The sequence below is a fragment of the Poromitra crassiceps genome, assembly GCF_964638095.1.
Source record: "Poromitra crassiceps genome assembly, chromosome: 3".
Classification (NCBI taxonomy): domain Eukaryota; kingdom Metazoa; phylum Chordata; class Actinopteri; order Beryciformes; family Melamphaidae; genus Poromitra; species Poromitra crassiceps.
In genome coordinates, this window is record NC_139625.1 from 26,364,905 (window position 1) to 26,386,997 (window position 22,093).

The window sequence follows — 22,093 nt, forward strand, 5'->3', positions numbered from 1 at the left end:
TACTCCACAGCACAGGTAAGTCGGCATGCTAGAGTATAGTACTGTAGTAGGCTACTGTATAGCATGTTTATTGTTTTTTTTAAAGAAAAAATATTAAAATTAATTGTGTGACCTGAAGCATACATGTCCTCTGTGCCTATATATTTAGATTTTAATGCAGTTGGGAAGCAGTATTGTAAAGTTATAGTTGAAAATTAACACCAATGGAAAAATCCTTATTTATTTATAACCGTTATTACAAACATCTACATTTGTCCATAACATACAGTTATGTCTGTGAAATTTTGTATATTATGTGTGTGAAATTTGTTTATGGAAAAGCTCATTGCGGCGATACCACTGACCACTAGCTATTGTCTTCAGTGTCACGTGTACTGTCTGTACGCGTGTAAACTGTTTGGTGACTTCCTGCATTAAATCTGGGCTCATTTGGGCTTTTTACAGCTGAGGAAATTAGAAGACAATAAATGCACCTACATCTTGAGGGAGTGATAACCCATCTCACCCAGACAAATGGCATCCAAGGAGGTTTGTTTGTTTTACCCCTTTTGCTGAAAACCAACACTGCGTGACAGGAACTGCTCTAACTCACTGACAGACTTGTGGTAATTTGAATGCCGCACGTCTTTTGCAGATGTGTGAGAATACTGTGGTTCATGCTGTCCTTAACCTCTACAAGTGGTCATGAGGACTGCTGATGTTTAGAGAGGTCAAAGGTCACATACAGTAGTACTGTAGTGTCCCTGAGTCTGAGATCACTGGCTGTGCTGAGATCAGACTTCTGTATCTCTGATTATTATTGTCAGTGTTGGAGGTAACACTGAGATTTTGTGGTAACTTAATGTGTTAATGTGTTTTATTATTATTATTATTATTATTATTATTATTATTATTATTATTATTATTATTATTATTATTATTATTATTATTATTATTACTAGCGGACCCGTGAGGACCCCCCATGGTCTGGAACATGACATTATCACTGATGACATCACTGATGAACTCATCACTGAACTATTAGCCTCAGCCAGGAAGAATGACATCACTGACATCACTGATGACATCACATCATTAGGTAATTAGGGCAATCACCTACTTAAAAAATCCGGCTATGCAAGGGTGCTCTTTACAACCCCTGAAAGTTTCAGCCCGATCGCACGTAAAACGGCATAGCTGTGGCCGGACAAAATTCTTGAAACAAACAGAGACACTGTGAGACTCCACATTGCCAAATTTATATATTTTTGAAACGTACTTACTTTTAACTTATTTTAACTTAACTTGATTTGGGTTTTATAAATAAATTGTACTTTTATTACTTTTATTATTTTATCTTTCAGTATCATTATCCGACACATATTGGACAGTTGCTTATCTTAATTGATTGTAATGGATCTTATCAATTTATTATTACTGCTACCTGACTCCGTATTGCACATCTGTATATACAAATTAGACTGTAATAGATAATAATAGATATAATACCTGTAAGACCTGTAACAGATAATAATATTTGTCAAATATATTTTTCTTTTTCTTTTTACAATCTATAATATATTTTGTAATAGATAGATTGGATAATTTGTAGTATGTATTGCAGTATGAAGGTATGTGTGTGTACATACAGTATGTGTATGTATACACATACCGGTATGTGCGTGTGCATGTATGTATGTATGTATATGTATGTATGTATGTATGTATGTATGTATGTATTTATTTATTTATTTATTTATTTATTTATGTAATATACACTGGGGAGTTTGTACGTTGTAAATATATTGCAATACTTTTGTAGTGATCAATTGTAATAGATAGATCACTATTAGACTGGTAACAGATTGTTGGGTAAATTGACAAACTGAATGTTATTGTGTTATTATTATTATTGTTGCTGATGTAAGTCACCCTGCCTCTTTGTCTAAATGACTGTAAACACCTTGAGAGCAGGGTTGGACTGTTGGCCCACCAGGGACCATGATGGAAATAACTCCTGGACTTCATCATGCTATCCCTGACAATGTCATTTATATGGTTTTACCCTGTACTTGAAAGTTGTTAAATAACTTTTTTTCGAAACAAAACAAAACGAAACGAAATCTAATTCTGCTCGATATAAAGTAAATGAGATTATCTTACGGTTTTAAAAACAGCAAGCGTCTTGTATTGCATTGGCTGTCAACACACTGCATAAGCATGTTTATGCCATCCTTATCATTAAATAAGTACATAACTACTTTTTAAGGGAGGTTACAGGATAAAGTAACACATTATTTCCCCCCACCCTGTGTTACAGAGCCATCTGACAGCCACGCTCCTGACCTCCATCCTGGCAGCGGTGCTGGGCTCCCTACAGATTGGATACCACACCGGCAATGTCAACGCTCCAGCCAAGGTGAGCAGGACAGAGAGGAGCTCAGGCGCTTTGCTTGATACGGGTTTATGATGGTCCATACTGATAATACTGATATTTCTGTCAAAGCTGCTGATACACCAACAATTTACAAAACACATAATTGAACTATTTCCTTCACATTGGCAGTAGATGACCCTCTGGCCCTCTATCCCTTAAAAGTCCAATATTGGCCCAATATATCAGACTGGCTGGCTGGCTGAGAAGTCTGGCTGACAGTTGGTGCTAACCTCCAAACATCTCACAGCTTCTATAAAACATTGAATAAACTTCACAATCCAGTGCAACTTTGTGGCTCAGGTCCAGGGCTGGTTCCTGGGCAAAGCAGGGATTTGGACTGCTCACTGTTTGCACACAGGTAGCTATCATCATGGAAGCCTGTTGACCTATGATGAATGTGAAACTTTGCAGGCACAGAAAATTACAGGCACACTATTATGTTCAGTGTATTCCAGCAGTCATTTTGTGATGTGACTATTTACACAGACATACTGTAGGCTTCCCTCGACCTGCCCTCATCTACTTCTACTTCATGTAGTAATTTCCTACATTTCCCAGAACACCTTGTGACAACTCCCAGAGAACGTGCATGAACATGCCTGAGCATTTCAGCTGTGGGTTTTACATGTAGGTGGCGACCGGTAGCAATAGCCGGAGGTTTTCTAGTGGAGAAACGGTGTCAGGCTGCATTGCATTCTGGTCTAATGAAGCTACCGACAGTTTACTGTTCAAGTTTTAGATGAAAAATCTTCTATTGTCAAACTCCATTGTAGCTGCTGGAAATGCTTGGCCAGTTATCCAAATGCTAAGTACATCTCCAAAGTCCCCCTCTACTGTTTTTTAACAGTATTAAAGTGGTTCAGGGTGATTTTAGTGTTGTTGCCTTGAATGATTTAAAGAAGTATGGGTAAGAAGAAGCTGTAAGGCATTTCAATCACAATCTTCTTTACTTGATTTGTCAGAGAGCAGTCCACTCCCTGCTATATTTATAACCCCGTTTAGTGAGATGTTTGATCCCCCTCTCTACTGTGTAGATCATCGAGCAGTTCTTCAACACCACCTGGAGAGCCAGACACAACCAGTCGATGCCTGACCACAGCCTGACTCTGCTGTGGTCGCTCTCCGTCAGCATTAAGGACTTCGGAGCCCTGCTGGGGTCACTGGGGGTCAAATATCTGGCAGACTCTTATGGCAGGTAGAGACCATCAAGACACCAGCCTGAACAGATGTGGAATTAGAGCATAGGTCAGAACTGAGTGGAGGAGCAGGATTCTATTCTATTCTATTCTAATTTCTACTAAACTCCAATCTATTTGCCTGAGTCTAAACTTTCAAATCAACCCACTGCTGGTCTGGCATTGCGACATGAACCAGCGGTTTCTCGACTGATGATCGGTCCAATGGGGGGGGGGGGGGGGGGGGTAATGATTAGCCAATCAGCACCACAGCTGGGACTAACACCATTGTTAAGATGTTGTCAAACCTCTAGTGATTGGTTAGGGAAAATGTAACCCCCCCCCTCCCTGCGGCGGTGGTTCCTGAACCTTTTCCAAGTCAAGGACCCCTAAAAATGACACAAATGTGTCTGGCTTTTAGATGCTTTATTACAGAAAGTGCACAGTATGAAACCCATGACCAAAATAGAAATATAAGTCGGTCTGTTACTAATGGATACAATGGATTTCATGGTATTATAATGAAAATAAATTATCATCCTTTTTGCTGGGGACCCCCTGGAACCCCCTCAAGGACCCATGGGTGTCCCCAGACCCCACTTTGAGAACCACTTTCCTAGTCAGTTAAAGTTGAGGCAATGGTAGACTAAAGATGGAAATGGAGTGTAACAAGTTGACAATTGTCTGATATCAGGCAACTGATCTATTCTATCCTGTTGCATCCTTGTTTTGTGTTGTTTCTTATCTCTCTTCTCTCCTCCCCCTCATCTCTCACGCCGGGATTGCACTGGTTGCATTTGCGTTGCGTTGCAGCTGTTCTCCGGTTTTGCTACGTGCTCTGTGCTCCGCCAACACTAACCGGCTGCGTGCAGAGCACGTCACGGCTCCGCTCCGCCAGACAGCTAGAGTGATGAGACTGACAAGTTATCGCGGTGAAATCGCGCGAGACAATTTGTATGTGGGATAAATACAACGACAAACAGGCAGAAGATCATTGTTCCCAACTGGAGAAGCCGAGGAGGGGTGGACTTGCTTGGTGTTGTCCTTGTAAAAAGGATGGGTCGTGTCATAAATTATTTTGTGGTTTTCCACTTCAATTATGAACTTTTCCTCATACATGTTTGTCCTCTGGCTTGATATTGAATGCTGTAAACACCTCTGCCCTGTTGATTTCATGCCTGGCTCCGCCCAACTTGCTGCAGCTTTGCTCCGTCATCCGTGAAAAATAGAACCCTTGCGTATTTTTTCCGGAGAGCTCCGGATCGTCGGAGCTGGGACGGAGTAGACACACAACGCAGCGGAGTAGGTGGGAGTTGACACAATGATTAGAGTGGAAACGTATTGGCTCCGATGCCGTACCGCAGCGCAGACGGACTGGACACGGACCTAGTGGAATGTAGGCGTCATCTCTTCTCTTCTCGGGGCGGCTGTGGCTCAGGAGGTAGAGCGGGTCATCCGCTAATCTGAAGGTCGGTGGTTCGATCCCCGGCTCCTCCAGTCCGCATGTCGAAGTGTCCTTGGGCAAGACACTGAACCCCAAATTGCTCCCGATGGCACGCCTTTCGGTGTGTGAACGGGTGAATGTAGGCACATTGTAAAGCGCTTTGGATAAAAGCGCTATATAAATGCAGTCCATTTACCATTTTCTGCTCTTTTCTCTTCTCCTCTCCTCTCCTCCTCTCTCAGGCGTAACTCCATCCTGATAGTGAACTGCCTGTCTGTGGTGGGAGCCTGTCTGATGTTCGCCTCCAAGGCGAGCGAGTCGTTTGAGGTTCTGATCGTGGGCCGCCTGGTGTTCGGTCTGTTCTGCGGTCTGGTGATGAGCCTCAATCCACTCTACATCCAGGAGGTGTCGCCCACCGACCTGAGAGGAGCCTTCGCTACGCTCAACCAGGTGTCCTTCGCCTCCGGCATCCTGGTGGGAATGGTGAGTGTAACAGTGGCCAAGAGGTGGTGCTGTCTAGTGAGTAAACCTCACTCTCCAACGCCTCAAGAGACGCTCTATAGCGACAGATGCTAGAGCCATGGGTTTTACCGTCTTTAGAGCGTCCCCCTCCCATGTCGGAGGCTCACGGTTCGATCCCCAGCTGCGGGGAAGACCACACAACGCAGGTGAGGATGGGGTGTAATCCTTTCATTTTCACTGAAAAAGTTAAGACTGGTTTATTTGAAAACAACTGAAATACAATAGAACAATGGGAACTTCCAGTCAAAGTAATGTAAAGCAACAAGTTTCGACCCTATGACTATCGGGCAAAAATGCATTGATTCTAAGCTATATATGGAAAAGATCTCCAATTTAACTCAGATTAAGTCACTGCAGAAAAAAACTGTCAAGGGCGTTCGATAATTTTTTTCCCGATCCAAAGAATGCAAGAATTCTGTAGAATCAAAATTGCAATATTGATCTGCCTTATTCTGACTTGTTTCAGGATACTGACACTCATTTGTAGAAAATTCCTGAAACATGTGAAGCTGCAGTGGAAAGAAGTAGAGTTAAGATTTGAAGGCTGATTATGAGACTAAATGACTTGTTAGCATGGACATTTTTTCAACAAAGACCTCTTCCAAAGTCTCTTCCCTCCTTATTGGACTTGGATGTTGTGGATACATTTGACTCTCTTCTCACTGGAGGTTCTCATTGTAAGTGCCAGTATATCATTTCCAATGGGGACCTCTCAACCTAAGGACTTTACTTTTTCTTAACCAAGAATTCACTAACACAGACCACACCATGTTTAAACAAAAAGATAATTTATTGTAAGTGGGTGTTTGGGTGCGAGAACGTGAATGGGGTCGCGGTGCGACAGCGTCTCTTCAGGAGAGTGGTACGGCAGTGACAGGAACCCAGGGGTTGAGACTCAGAGTGGGGGTAGCGTCTTTGGGTGAAGCTCGGTTCTAGAGCGCAGCTCAGCTTCACGGGATGGAGTCCCGGCTCCATCAGCCCCCAAAAGAGTGCTTCAACAAGCTAACTGAACGGGCTCTGTAGATATCGTCGAGGAAGCGGCCTACGGTTACACGTGTGGTTGCAGAGACCTTGTCTGGAAGCGATGAGGAATTCCTGATTTGAGCAGGATGTGGTGGAGGTGATGGTGGAGGTGATGGTGGAGCCTCCGGTTGATTAGGTTAGGATGGGCTCGTAGGGCTCGGAAATGAATTTAAGCGACGGGAAAATGGGATGAGAAAACCAGGCTGGTTGGTTTCTTCCCGAGGTTGAAACTGAGTGTTCGGGGAGCGGATGGAGATGTCTGAGAGGCTGGAGAACCATGGGGAGATGTAGGGGAAGAGTTGTTCGTCAATTACGAGCAAGGTAAACCGAAGGAAGCCAGGAGAAACATGGCTTCGTTGGTGAAGTTGATATATTGGATAACTTTGATATCTTCGACGGAAGCAGGAACGGTAGCATGGCTTAAGGTCCGTGTCGAGGGCGGTGGCCCGTGAATAGAAGACGAAAGGGTTTAGGGGAGAGGCGTTTATGGTTGTGACATGGTGATCAGGTAGAAGCACTGAGGTTCGAGACGGGGTCGAAAACGGAGGGACCGGTGTCAGATGGGTCAGAGTGGTGCAGTGGATTTGAATATCCATGTCTCGACTGTTGGTAAGATGGTTGTCGAGAACGCTCATTCCCCCAAAAAGAGCTTCAATGACGACCTTTGGAGCGGGCGGCTTGCAGTGTCAGTGCGGACCATATCGAGGGCACAGCGGTGCCCGAATAGGGTGATGAGGCGATGGCAGCGGCAGCTGCGGGTCTATGTCGGGGGCGCAGTGGCGCCTGAATCGAGTGGTGAGGTGACTGGGAGGGCAGCGGCAGCTGCGGGTCCGTGATGATGCGTGATGCGTGTGCTTCTGGGCCAAGCCTGTGGATGGGAGACTCAACGGCAGTTATGTATTCTTTTGCGGCAAGCAAGCCACTCATGATGAATTATTCTGGCCACTTATACACTGGTCTGTTTGAAGACTTACGCGGAAGGGAGAGATTTTACTCTCTCCCACTGCTGGCCGCTAGCTGCGGTGTTCAGGGCTGTAGTGGTGGCTGCGGTACGGATGTTGCCGTCGTTGGTTCCCTGGCTGAAGCCTGGACTGCTGGTGGTCTGTGCTTGAGCCTGGACTGCTGAATCTCAGTCTGCTGGTGCTGGTATTGAGGCGCAGCCAATTCCAGGTTGAGACCTTTAAGACACATTAAGAGACACTAGCGGAAATTACCTGTCCTCACATGATTTTTGGCTTTGACACATGGCTGGATTGGTGAGGGGACGGGGAGGGCAGTGGCAGCTGCGGGTCCGTGTCGAGGGCGCGATGGCGCCTGCGTGAGGTGGTAAGGCGATGGGGACGGTGGTGGCGGGTCCGTGTCGAGGGCGCGGCAGTGCCTGACTGAGGTGGTAAGGTGATGGGGACGACAGCGGCGGTGACGGGGCTGTGTCGAGGGCGGCGGTGGCACCCGAATAGAGTGGTGAGTTAACAGGCGCAGAGGACTGCAGCGCGGCTGCGAGTCCAACATAAAGTACATTGGGGTGATGGGGAAGGGTTGGGAGAGGGACGTGGAAGGGATCGGATGGTTTTAGAACAGGAGGAAGGGGAACGGCGCCGAGGGCCGCGGAGGCCGTGGCGGTAAAAAGCCGCGGAGGCAGAAATAAGAGGATGGGAGGGGGGGGGGGGAAACGAGAGGTGGGGGGGCGACGAGAGGACGCGTGTGCATGGGGACCTAGTGCATCCAAGGCCTGTGGAACAGGGAGGACGATGACATGTTATTCTATACATTGGGGTGATGGGGAAGGGGGGACGAGGGTTGGGGGAGGGAGGGGGAGGGTAAAAAGCCGCGGAGGCAGAAAGAAGAGGATGGGAGGGGAGGGGGGGAAACGAGAGGTGGGGGGGGGGGACGAGAGGACGTGTGTGCATGGGGACCTAGTGCGTCCAAGGCCTGTGGAACAGGGAGGACGATGACATGTTATTCTATACATTGGGGTGATGGGGAAGGGGGGACGAGGGTTGGGGGAGGGAGGGGGAGGGGGCCGAATGGGTTTAGAACAGGAGGGAAAGTATAGGTAGGGGGTAAAGAGCTGCGGTGGCGGGCAGAGCTAGCGGGGCCCCGGTGCCAAGGGCTGAATGAAGAGGATGGGAGGGGAGGGGGGGGGGGGGAGTGTGGAAGCGTGTGCACGGAGAGCTAGTGTTGTTTTGGGATGAACTGTCCCTTTAACCGTTTTGTTTTGGGATGAACTGTCCCTTTAACAGTGTTGATTTTGGGATGAACTGTACCTTTTAAGAGTAGATTTTGGGATGAACTGTCCCTTTAACGGTGTAGATTTTGGGATGAACTGTCCCTTTTAACGGTGTAGATTTTGGGATGAACTGTCCCTTTAACGGTGTAGATTTTGGGATGAACTCTCCCTCACCCAGGTGGTGAGGGTGGGCAACCTCACCTCCTCCCCACTGACCATCAGCATAGGAGCGCCCCAGGGGTGCGTCTCCAGCCCCTTCTGGTACGACCTCTACACCCACGACTGCGTGGCAACCCAAGCTTCTAACACCATCGTGAAGTTTGCAGACGACACAGCAGTCGTGGGGCTGATCTCGGGGAGCGACGAGACATGAACTGTATAACCAGCGGTGCCTCAGGAGGTCCCTGAAGATCATCAAAGACACAAACCATCCCCACAACAGCCTGTTCTCCCTGCTACCCTCAGGGAGGAGATACAGGGTTCCAAAAGCACGCACAAATCGCTTGAGGAACAGCTTCTTCCCGCAGGCCACGAGACTCCTTAACATGCACAAATAGCGTAGTAGCCGTGCCGTACCGCACTGCAGCTGCTGCCATTACGGATTTCTAATGTTTAATTGTATGTCTAATAAGGTGCATACTATTTGCACCTGTATGATAAAGTACATGCTATTTGCACCTGTGTGACAAATACGTCGAATTTGAAATGTTTGGGCGCGTCTAATGTATGCACATGACATGTGCACCTAGGTGCAGTGAATAGGCCACTGTCTCGGACTTGTCTTATCACTATACTGCCCTATTGCTATTGTTACTTATTGCTACTGCTTATTGCCTATTGCCCTATTGCTTGTTGTTTTTGCACTCATATGCCTTGCTATATTTGTACTATATATGTCGTAAACGGAGTCCACAGCACAAGAATTTCACACGTGATACTTGTACCATGGAGTGACAATAAAAATCTTGAATTTTGAATCTTGAATCTTGAATCTTGAATCTTATCAGTGTTGATTTTGGGATGAACTGTCCCTTTTAACGGTGTAGATTTTGGGATGAACTGTCCCTTTTAACGGTGTAGATTTTAGGATGAACTGTCCCTTTAACAGTGTTTTTGGCATTTTTCGTAGCAGTACTGTATTAGTAGTAAGGGGAGCTAGCAGTGGCAGTAGTAGTGGCAGCTAGCAGTAGTATTACTGTAGTAGCGGTAGTCGGTCATCGTGGCATGTCGCAGTAGCGGCAGCTAACAGTAGTAGTAGTAGGAGTATCAGCCAGTAGTAGAGTAGTGGCGTTAGTAGCCGCAGCTAGCTGTAGTGGCGGCAAGTAGTAGTAGCGGTACTGTATTAGTAGTAGGAACGCACAAAAAGGTGTGGACCAAAGCAACTCAGCAGGCAACTATAATAACAAAGCAAAAAAATGAGCTGCTTGGAGTTTAAAGATAAATACATTTAATAAGAAGTAATTTGTACCTGCGTACTTCACAGTTAACAAACTGTACATCTTCACAGAGTTGATACGGGCAACAACACAAAACGCAACGCGTTTCAACCGTTGGTTTTCGTCAGGCTGTATAGAAGGGCGTCGGCCGCCGCACCAGGATATATAGAGAACATAGCCTACGTGGCACAGGTAACGTGGAGTGACGTGGAGGGGGCAGAGCCCTGACGTCAGAGGAAAAGGTATGCTCTACTAGGATAGACAGAACTAGCAGAGATCCATAAATGATGGTATATTACAAAAATAGGCTACATGTCACATCAATAATGCTGTAGGAAAATACACGTCCTATCATGTTGATGATAGTGCAAAGCATATCAGCAAAATAGCGCAAGGATATGATGCAAGAATCGCACAGAGCAATACATATAATTAATAAATAATAAATATAAATGTACCAGTAGGCATTCCAGTAATGCAGACTTCATGATCTAACTAAATAAAAGCATGCAAGGTCCAGCTCCTCATTGAGTCCATTAGGAGCGGAGGTATCCAGCCTGTGGATCCATTGCGCTTCACGCTGGAGAAGCGTCCTGTCCAGGTCGCCACCCCTCGGGTGGGGTTTGACAATGTCTATGGCCCAGAAGCGGAGGTCTGAGACACTATGGTTGTGTCGAATGAAGTGATCGACGAGAGGGGCCTTGGTGTCCTGACGCCGGAGCGCGCTCTTGTGCTCCGTGATCCGTATTTGTAACTGACGCGAGGTCTTCCCGATGTACTAGAGCGGGCAGGGGCAAGAAATGGCATACACCACCCCTTGCAAGGCGCATATTTTTGTAATATACCATCATTTATGGATCTCTGCTAGTTCTGTCTATCCTAGTAGAGCATACCTTTTCCTCTGACGTCAGGGCTCTGCCCCCTCCACGTCACTCCACGTTACCTGTGCCACGTAGGCTATGTTCTCTATTTATCCTGGTGCGGCGGCCGACGCCCTTCCATACAGCCTGACGAAAACCAACGGTTGAAACGCGTTGCGTTTTGTGTTGTTGCCCATATCAACTCTGTGAAGATGTACACTGTTTGTTAACTGTGAAGTACGCAGGTACAAATTACTTCTTATTCAATTTATTTATCTTTAAACTCCAAGCAGCTCATTTTTTCGCTTTGTTATTACTGTATTAGTAGTAGCAGGAGCTAGCGGTGGCAGTAGTAGCAGCAGCTAGCAGTAGTATTACTGTAGTAGCGGTAGTCTGTCATCGCGGCATGTCGTAGTAGTGGCAGCTAACAGTAGTAGCAGAAGTAGTAGTAGCAGCAGCGGCATCTAGCAGTAGTAGCCTGCTATAGTAGCCAAGTCTAGTAGTAGCCGTAGTAATAGTGGTAGCAGTCGTAGTAGCGGTAATCGGTAGTGGCGTGACATGACTTTGTAGGAGTGGCAGCAGCAGCATGTGGGACGAGTGGCTGTTGCTTAGTGAGGTGAACATTGGCACTGTCCACCCCTCATACAGGTGGTAGTATTTATTCAGTAAATGCATGGTTTAAACTTTAGAGTTGCTTAAGTCAATGGTAATCGCGTGAGATGTGATGTCAATATACTGCAAGTCGAAAAACCGATAGTAGGCTATACAGGAGTTTCAGGAAAGCTAAACTTGAATTAAGACGGAAGAGGCAGGCCCGTAGCCAGGGTTTTGGAGATACCGAGGTCATTTTAGCACGGCGTGGGGGGCCCAGGGGGGGCTATGCCCACCCGGATAGAAAAATGTGTCCATTTTAAAGTAAAATGCTTCAATCTGGTGCACTTTGAGAGCAAAATGAAGAGGCTAGATCTATAAAAAACTACAGACATCATGTTAGATTAATATCCTCTTTACTGTGCTGTTGCTTTAAAATGATACAAAAAATAAATGTCTCCCCATATAATATAATTTATATTCTGCATACAGGTCACATGGCAGAATACTGCTCAATTAAATACAATGGCCCATCTACACAAACATCACTTACAGGGGATATCAATACAAAAGGAGTCTCTTGTGCGTCAGTCCCTCCACAAAAGGAGGTCGGTGCTCTCAGGACAGGACAGTATCACGACAAAAGTTCAATGGACAAACCAAAGAGCATCCTGGAGTACACGATTCACTGGAAAATTGCTTTATTCAATGTGCAGTGACTAACTTCACTAACTATCACTTACAGGGGAGTTACTTACCCATTCACTTCAATAGAACTGTCCCCAAAGTCTAGCCCCAATCTAGCCTCAATGCAAAATCTGAATGTTGTGAGTTATCTCTCTTCCTTCTATAGCACACAGAGAGGAAGCAAATTGTTGCATTTCCGATCAGCCGCATTAAAACATCAATGACAGATGAATAGATCTGGGGACCAGGGCTATTTAAAAAAAAAAAAAAAAAAAAAAAAAAAAATGGTGTGGAAAATACCGAGGTCATGACCTCGGTGTCCTCAATGGTAGCTACGGGCCTGGGAAGAGGTACCACCTGGCCATGATTAAGGCGAAGAGTGTGGAACCAAGGAGGGTCAGCTGGAGCGTGGAGGTGACCGACGGTCCAGTCGGAGATGGTGGTTGGCCATGGGGTGGCCAGGCCTCGGCATTGCTGTGGCTCGAGCTGGGCTGGAAGGCTGTCCCGAACGTGTCGGCACGGGGCGTGCATGGAGGACCGGCTGCCGCGTGAGGATCTCCGATGACGGCAGCGGTGTAGAGGGCGCAGGCCCGTAGCTACCATTGAGGACACCGAGGTCATGACCTCGGTATTTTCCACACCAATTTTTTTTTTTTTAGCCCCGGTCCCCAGATCTATTAATCTGTCATTGATGTTTTAATGCGACAGTTGATCGGAAATGCAACAATTTGCTTCCTCTCTGTGTGCTATAGAAGGAAGAGAGATAACTCCCAACATTCAGATTTTGCATTGAGGCTAGATTGGGGCTAGACTTTGGGGACAGTTCTATTGAAGTGAATGGGTAAGTAACTCCCCTGTAAGTGATGTTTGTGTAGATGGGCCATTGTATTTAATTGAGCAGTATTCTGCCATGTGACCTGTATGCAGAATATAAATTATATCATATGGGGAGAGATTTATTTTTGGTATCATTTTAAAGCAACAGCACAGTAAAGAGGATATTAATCTAACATGATGTATGTAGTTCTTTATAGATCTAGCCTCTTCATTTTGCTCTCAAAGTGCACCAGATTGAAGCATTTTACTTTAAAATGGACAAAATTTTCTATCCGGGGGGGCACAGCCCCCCCTGGGACCCCCACGCCGCGCTAAAATGACCTCGGTATTTCTCAAACTCTGGCTACGGGCCTGAGAGGGCGGTGTCTGGCTGGAGCTGGATGGCGAAGATTTGAAGCCCAGGCGAGGGACGTACAACGGAGCGTGCAAGCTGACTTTTCTTTTCTTCTCTAACTATTTTAATGAACTGTTCGCTTGAGTTGAAGTGGGTCGGAACGAACGAGTGCGTCTTGAACAAGCAGTCGTGACGACTGAGGTGAACGGGCGGGGGAGAGAGAATATGGTCATGTTTATATATGCTACGAGTGATTGAGTTGATAGAACACAGGTGTATTCATCAGTGAAGTGATTGGAGCGCAGGTGAAATAGCTTAGTGCGGCGCAGATAATTACATGGTGTGGTCTTTGTGTTCCTGAACTTCAGTTAGCACACTAACTCCATGAGTTGCTTTGATCTCTGCCTGACTGATGTTTTTGTATTGGTCCCCGAGGAGGAAGCTCATCTCCACACCAGCCAATTACAAAACATTGGAAATCATACATCAGCTTGTCTCAATTTACCTTCTCTAGTGTCTGGTGACAGTTCGACACCTATACTAAACTAAATAGTATGGGTCCCTGGTCAGATATGTGTGTCCATTTGTGGACTGTGCCATGAAGACATTGACAACCCCTTGTGCTACTGTATATGAAGTGAAACTGTGTATTTCCTCTTTGTTTGCTGCAGGTGGTGGGCCTGGAGACAGTTCTGGGCACAGAGCATTACTGGGCCTTGATGCTGTCCCTGTCCCTCATCCCGGCTCTGGTGCAGTACCTGGTCCTGCCTTTCTGCCCCGAGAGCCCCCGCTACCTGCTCATCAACCGGGGCAAAGAGAGCCAGGCGGAGGCTGGTGGGTCCAACTGACTGTGGCATTCAGAAAAATGCACCTTTGAATGGTCAGATAATTTACATTTTAGTTGTTCAGTTGGAGCTCTCTCTTGCTACAGTACAATAAGTTATTTCTTTGTGTATTATCAGTATAACAAGCTGCCAATATAGAGAGAAATGGTCTAAAAACAATAGTGTGCCAACAGTATAATGAGTAGAAAAACATTCAGCAAATACTGATGTACAGTACCATCAATTATATAACAGAGAAGAAATCATTGATTGATTGATTGATTGATTGATTGATTGATTGATTGATTGATTGATTGATTGATTTAATTATTATGGATATAAAATCCAACAAAATCCAAGGGATAAACATGTAAAAGTGCAGACACTTATTTCCAACATGGTCCCTGGTCTTAAAAAATAGGACATACAGTAACACATAACATCAAATAAACAATACAGATCAATCAAGAAAAAAAAGAAACAAGAGATACAATCAACACAAGTTCAAAAACCATTTCAATGAAAGGCTCAGCACGTTACTCTAGCTTACTCAGCAAGAATTTATTCAGGAGGTTCTTAAAACTGTTCAGAGAATTCGCAGACTTAATTTCGTTAGGGATCTTGTTCCACTCCCCGACCCATCCCCCCCTCCCGTATAGAGGAATGTCATCATAGATATAAGACACAAGCAGAAGCTGTGTATGGAATTATGGCTAACCTCCACATAGCAAAAGATGGAAATATTTTTTGATGTAGCTACTCCAGTGGTCTCCTCAGTGGAAGCACTATAGGATTATAGGTCGATTTTAAGAGATGCTATTTGAATCCCCAGCCTTGCTGAGACTGAGAGGTAGTCCGGACAAGGTGTTGACTGAGCTGCAGGAGATGAAGGAGGAGGCAGCTCACACCCAGAGCAGCGTCACCGTCCACGAGTTCTTCAAGAAGCGCAGCTACAGGCAGCCCATCATCATCGTCCTCATCGTCAACCTGGGCAGCCAGCTGTCCGGGTTCAATGCGGTCAGTCATGTGATTTAGTAGTAACACATGAAAGAGTAAAACCAATATCCACAAGTGCGAATTCGCAATAGCTGTGACCACATACTGTATATGCAAATTTCCAAAATGCAGGATGGCAGGGACAGCCCACGCTACTCTGCCTCTGCCACCTTGCATTTCGAAATCTCACTGCCCCTCTTTTAGCCAATTGGCATGAACAGAAATACACACCTTCACACATTTGACCTCCATGCCAAATTTCAGCCCTATGCCCCTGCCATTCTGCATTTTGAAATTTGCCCACCGCCCCCTTTAGCCAATAGGCATGAACACAAATGACCACCAACTTATCAACAAATTCTTCATCAGACTGAGTGAATCAGTCTAATGAAGAGCTTGACGCTCGAAACATCACTTTCTTGGTGCTAAATAAATCACTGAAAACTGAGCCCATGCAGAGTGCGAGCTGTTTTTTTTTTTTTTTTTGTACACTTTCACCTTCAGCTCAGTACCTGCCCACTTTTCGTCAGTGGATGTGCTTGTTCTTTCTCCTCGTCATGAACACAAATTCACACACACACACACACACACACACACACACACACACACACACACACACACACACACACACACACTTGACCTCCATGCAAAATTTCAGCCTCCATAGGGCGAAAACTGTGCCCGCTAAACTTTTTGTGGACCGACCCCGCCGGCCGGCCGACCGACCGACCGACCGACTGACCGACCGGTCGCAGCTAAAAAGATCCATTCAGGTTTAACATCTTGCTATGGAGTAAACCAGGCTCTCAAACTTTTTCACATCAAGGACTCCAATTATACCACCCATTTGACAAGATTTGATCCCAGCGTCCCCCATTTTTGCATTTAGTTGTTTTATTACAGAAAGTATTTGAAACCCACCAAAATAGTCATACATTCTGTCATGTCATTTATGGATCGAATTATAGTAAAAATAGATTGTCCCCCTTTTTGCTGGGGACCCCCTGGAACCCCCTCAAAGACGGCTGGGGGTCACGGGGCCCCACTCTGAGAACCACTGCACTAAACAGTTGCAGTATCTGTTCTTTGTTTTTTAGCTTAAAACAAAACGGCATAAACATCTAATTTGGTAGTGGTGGTTTAATTTATTGGGGGAATATTTATAGCGACAGCCTCACTCTGATTCAGTCATTATGGAATACTTGGCTTGCCACAATTATTTCCCTTTCCACCCTGTTTTAACGCTAGCAAGGCCAATGGATTCCGGGGTCTAAGCGGAGGCCAACAAGCTGTCAGCTGAAGCATTTAAATAGTTAGAACTGTTATTTCCTTGTGTGATTTTGACAATGTAACAGCACTGGTTTGCACAGAAAGTGGGTCATTTTGAAAGCTGAGATATTGTAATTCTAAAATTAAACGTGACCATAGCTTTTCATGGCAAAGGATTGTCTCAGAAGAAGTGTGGCTCGCAAATTCTTGGATGGTGCTGCTCGCTGTCTGATAAATATTCACTTGCAGGATGTGGTATTTGTTCAATGAATTATTCAGGCTGTTTCTGGAGCTCAGTACTGTACTTCGCTCCCTACATGTGGGACAGATTCGGGGGCAGTGGGTTAGGATGTTAAAAACACAGCAGGATATGGACGCCCCGTCCCAGTAACCCACTCAGCTAACAAAAACATTCTCCTGTGATCTTCCAGATCATCAATTATTCCACCAGGATGTTCCAGGCCAGGTTTGACGAGGCCAAGTACCTGACTCTGGGTGTCGGGGCTGTCAATGTGACCTTCACTTTGGTGGCAGTGAGTACTGTCTCTACTGGTAGCTAGCTCCCTCACTCCATATATGTGGAGTAATAATAGACAGGGCAGTTTCTACCTTTTTGGGAGCGCTATATGCTAAATATTGTTTGCCTCAATCTGATCATCCAATCATATCGTAGCTTTTGTTGAGTTCAATGATCAACAACGTCAGCATGTACGTCAGCATACATGAGAATCTGATGATGTGTTTATAAGGCAAAGTGCTCTCTATTTCCCTATCCATTGCAATTATATAATAGAGTAGCCTACCGCACGAATGAGTCCGGAAGACCTGTTAACACTTCCGGCTCTAAAAGTCAATGGGATTTTTGTATGGGGATTTTGGTTAAATGCTTGAAATAAGGTTCGTGGTTAACAAAGGTTTATGAAAAAGTTAAGTTTTTGTTCAGCAAGATAATCGTCACAAATGAGGACCACTTTTATGATTTTCGATTTTTTTAAGCGCGATTTTCAGACAACACTTCAAAAGTCATAAAAATTGTCCTTATTTGTGAAGATTATCTTGATGACACAAACTTTGCTGTTTCATAAACGTTTGTTAACCACAGACCTTATTTCAAGCATTTAACTGAAATTCCCATACAAAAATCCCACTGACTTTTACACGTAAGAACCAGGAAGTGCAGGGACTTCTGGGTACGCCTACAAAAATACATAATCCCTGCGGTATTCTGGCTAAAGAAAAGCAGCTCTTGGATCAATCTAGCCTATACAATAAATGCATTTTATTGTAGCTGTTGTGAAATTAAATGTATGTCTTTAGATCAAGAGAAGAGGGTGCTTGGGCGAGTTGCCGCTCTCTGCAGAGCCGGAGAGCCCAGCCAGCAGTTATAGCTGCCGCACTGATACCAGCCGCACACATACCAGCCGCACTCATACCAGCCAGTGTTGCCAGATGGTTTCCAGCAGTCTATGTTTCCAGGCCAAAGACTGTACATGATCATTGAATGTTTGTATGATTCATATTTTTAATGTCTATCATGTCTGATAACATCAGGAGTTTAGCTTGTTAGCTAATCTAAAGATGTCGGCCATTTTGCCCATGTTAATCCCACGTAGGCTACAGCCAATCACAATGCGTGCCCGAACCGATCTTGTAGGGGAGCCGAAATTGCACCACACATGTCTATGGAAACAAGCGACTCTGTAAACCCGCCCAAGCCTGTTTTCCCCCTGCAGAAAGTTTTTTATTTGTTTAACCTTAAAACACTTCTGGTTTCTAGTCGAAGTGTGAGTTGATCGATGTTTAACATGGATAGCATTTGGTCATCCAATTTGCTAGGCGCTGTCGCGAATAACTAGGCTGGTGTCACTGGTATCAGTGCGGCAGCTAGATGGACTGCTGGCTGGGCTCTCCGGCTCTGCAGAGAGGTAATATTGGAGTAGGCACCAATGTGGTCATTTTAAAGGAACAGTTCATCCCAAAAAAAGAGAGCAGATGATGCCACAATTTTCATTTTTGGATGAACTATTCCTTCAATTTTAGAGGAAGGAAGGAAAAACAACCACACACACACACACACACACACACACAGTGTTGTCAACATAACTATCACATTTTGTTGGTTTTTTGCCTACTGAGTATATCCTGAAATAGCGAGTAAAGGGAGCGTTAATCTAAAATGTTACCACTGTTTCCTTATGAATGATTTAGCAGCTTGAAGCACACCACAGGATAGTGTTGCATTTTTGTTTCAAAGAGAGACCATTATTCACTCTGGAAGAAATGTGAGCAGGCACTTGTGTTGTTGTTTTTCCTCTGCAGTTCTTCCTGATGGAGCGGGCAGGAAGGAGGAGATTGCTCCTGACTGGCTTCATATCCATCGCAGTGTGCAACTTACTCATGACCATCGTGGATTCAGTCCTGGTAAGATCATTTCACTCAGTCTTATTGTTAATTTCACTCGCACATCAGTTCCGAAATCACATATCCACCGTTTGAAAAACCTGACGCCTACTAAAATGATTAACAGGAAAAAATTAAGACAAAAATTAAAAAATCTATTAAAAAAAAAAGGTATGGGAGCAGTATGGGTTAGCGCCCCAGCCTGCATCTTCCGTGAGGAAGAAGCCCAACAATCCACGAGAGGCCTTTTAGGAGGGCCATTCAAGCCGCAAGTGGAGTCTGCAGTGCCACCAATTACTGGTACTGCATGGTATCCACCAAGATACCGTCACGTCGGAATGAGATGTTTGGAGCGGGGGAGTCTGGTGCAGCGCACAGGTCCTAGACCTGGTGAGACGAGGGAGGAGCCCGGCCGGGTGGCAACCCACTGAGCCCGGTCCCTCTACGTACCAGAGCCCTCCCCCTCCCCCCGTCCCGGCAGAGTAGTTCCGGAGCAGCGGATTGAGTGGCCCTGACCACGTGACCACCTTCGACCCTTCCTGGAGGGCTGACCGTGGGTAGCTACTGGGACGTAAGTTGGGGCTTGGCCAGACCCGGCTGGGTCACCTGGGCGAGGGTGTATGATGCTGCGAGACCCGAAACATCCTATGACCCCAGGGTACATCACTGATGATACGTCCCAGTTGCATCCATGTGATGTTTTTTTTTCTTTTCTTTCTTCCATTCTTAATGTGAACACAATTAGAGATTGTAGAAGAAAAATGCCTGTTTTGGTCATAGTTTCTCTGTTATCTCTCTACCTACAACACGTTATCATGGAGTTCTGGACATAATCACATAATCTAACCCTAACCCTACATTACATTATGTCATTTAGCAGATGCTTTTATCCAAAACGACTTACAATACGTACATTTTGTCAGCAGTAGTGCAATCATCTGTGCATCAAAGTCTTCGTAATACCAAAAGGAATAATTTGTTGATAGGAAGTAGTGTTTTTTCTTCTCTTTTTAAGAGGAGCGATTAGTTCAAGAAGGGTCCAGGATGTAGCCTGAAGAAGTGTGTTAAATAAACAAACAAACAAACAAACAAATAAATAAGTAGCCTAAATAAATAAATAAAATCTCTGCATTTGGGTCTGAGAGACAAAATCTCATCAAATGGGGGTCCACGGCTCTAATGTGAACTAAATTAGGGGTCTTCGATAGGACAAATGTTGATAATCACTGGACTAAATTATAAAATGTTTACAGATTGGATCCTCTTTGTTTAACATATTGAAAAATGAAATGTACAAGGTACTCTAAGAAGAGTACAAAAGTAAAAAGCCTTTATTATTGATTGGCTTATGCATAGCATACACATGTTACAAATGTTTAAACAAAGACAACAAGCAACAGCAACAAAAAAGCTTTCAAAACATTATTTAATGTGTAAGCTTCAATGAGCACCTCTCCATACTAGACTAAAGACAAAGATAAGAAGTGCACAGCAGTTGAGAGATTGATTTAAATGACAAAAGAATGCCATGTGGATTGCAATTCTCATCCCATTTTTCCCTGTCATCTTTTTAGAGCATAGTAGCTGTATCACAAAAACACCTCCACCAACTCACTGACTGGCCGACCACCAGCCTGCCAAGTATATGACTGTGTTTTGTGTCGCCTTCCCACTGTGCAGCACCTGGTCCCGGAGCTGCGCAGCCTCCAGGTGCTGGTGGTTTTCGGCCTGATTTCAGCCTATGAGCTGGGCCCAGGTCCCATCTCCTGGTTCATTGCTGCCGAGCTGTTCGACCAGCCTGCAAGGCCCACCGCCATGGCCTTCACCAGCATGCTCAACTGGGGAGGGAAGTTTGTACTGGCACTCCTCTTTCCTCCATTACTGGTGGGTTTATGCTGTTGGACCGCATGCTGCATGATTGAGCTAGACTTGGGGGAAACTTCAGGAGTGGATTTCTTATTTGCTTTTGCCAATTCCTTTGCACCTTAGAGACGTGGCTGTTAAATACAGACTGTAAATCTGTTCAATCCGTTAATATACAGTATATGCATCTGCAATAAAATAGACATAAATCTGTTACATGTTAAATATATATAGATTCATTGCTAAAGCCTTTAACATTAGGTTGGAATAATAGAAATTAATTTTAACAGCTAACGTGGGAAACATCTGTTTGTTATATCGATGCAGAGAGGGAACCCAACCTTAAACGAAGACACACGGATAAAAAAATATTGTGCTTGATCTACTTTAAAAAAGTAATTGATCTATTAAAAAAAGGTAACTACAGTCGTTGTATGAGATTATTATGTAGATCAAGCAAGTCTTTGTATGAATTACTTAATTGTGTGTATGTAAAGAATACATTTAGCAAGTAATGGCAACTTGAGTATGCAAGTCAAGGCAACTTAATATTGCAAGTTAACTTAAGTTGACTTTACTTGCAAAATGTATTCTTTACATACAAAAAATACAATAGTTCATACAAAGACTAGTCTTGCTTGATCTACATACTAATCTCATTCAACTTATTACGGTACTTTTTTTTTGTAGATCAAGATCTTTTTTTTTATCAGTGCAGAAGAACCAAATCAAACAATGGTGGATCCTACTATATGTTGCTGCTCCTCTGTCTGTCTCTCTCTCCCACACAGAAAGTCTGCGGCGCCTACATCTACCTCCTCTTCATGAGCGTGGCTCTGTTCGCCTTCACCTTCACCTGGCTACGCCTTCCTGAGACCCGGGGCCGCACCTTTGACGACATTGCGGAGGAGTTCAGAGGAGCGGAGGGCATTCCCCTGCACAATAAGACTGGATTCAACACCTTCACCTGACCCAAACTCCACCTTCAACCTGCTCATGGCCATGTTAGCACCATCAAGTGCAGGCCAAAGGACATGCTGTATATTCAGCAATGAGTCAACCTACTGGATGTGTCTTAAAGAGGCCGAGACAGCCTCACTTTATTTTATTTTTCAGATGTTTTGAGGCATTTTGTGACCCTTTTGTGTTTTCATTTTGTAAATAGATTTAACTTCTGTACTTGACAAAC

At 44.9% G+C, this 22,093-nt stretch overlaps 1 protein-coding gene across 1 annotated transcript in view; it reads left to right on the plus strand.

The window, feature by feature from the left end:
- Nucleotides 1-21,875, plus strand: part of slc2a1c (solute carrier family 2 member 1c) — a gene marked incomplete at both ends in the record, with an annotated part of 27,829 nt that extends 5,954 nt beyond the window's left edge. Inside the window, 9 exons of the mRNA XM_083632966.1 lie at nt 2,300-2,398; nt 3,451-3,611; nt 5,278-5,518; nt 14,224-14,386; nt 15,209-15,393; nt 17,073-17,174; nt 18,961-19,062; nt 20,722-20,925; nt 21,696-21,875. Of these exons, the coding sequence (XP_083489092.1) occupies nt 2,300-2,398; nt 3,451-3,611; nt 5,278-5,518; nt 14,224-14,386; nt 15,209-15,393; nt 17,073-17,174; nt 18,961-19,062; nt 20,722-20,925; nt 21,696-21,875 (1,437 nt within the window). The remainder of the gene's footprint in view (nt 1-2,299; nt 2,399-3,450; nt 3,612-5,277; nt 5,519-14,223; nt 14,387-15,208; nt 15,394-17,072; nt 17,175-18,960; nt 19,063-20,721; nt 20,926-21,695) is intronic.
- Between the last annotated feature and the right edge of the window lie 218 nt (nt 21,876-22,093).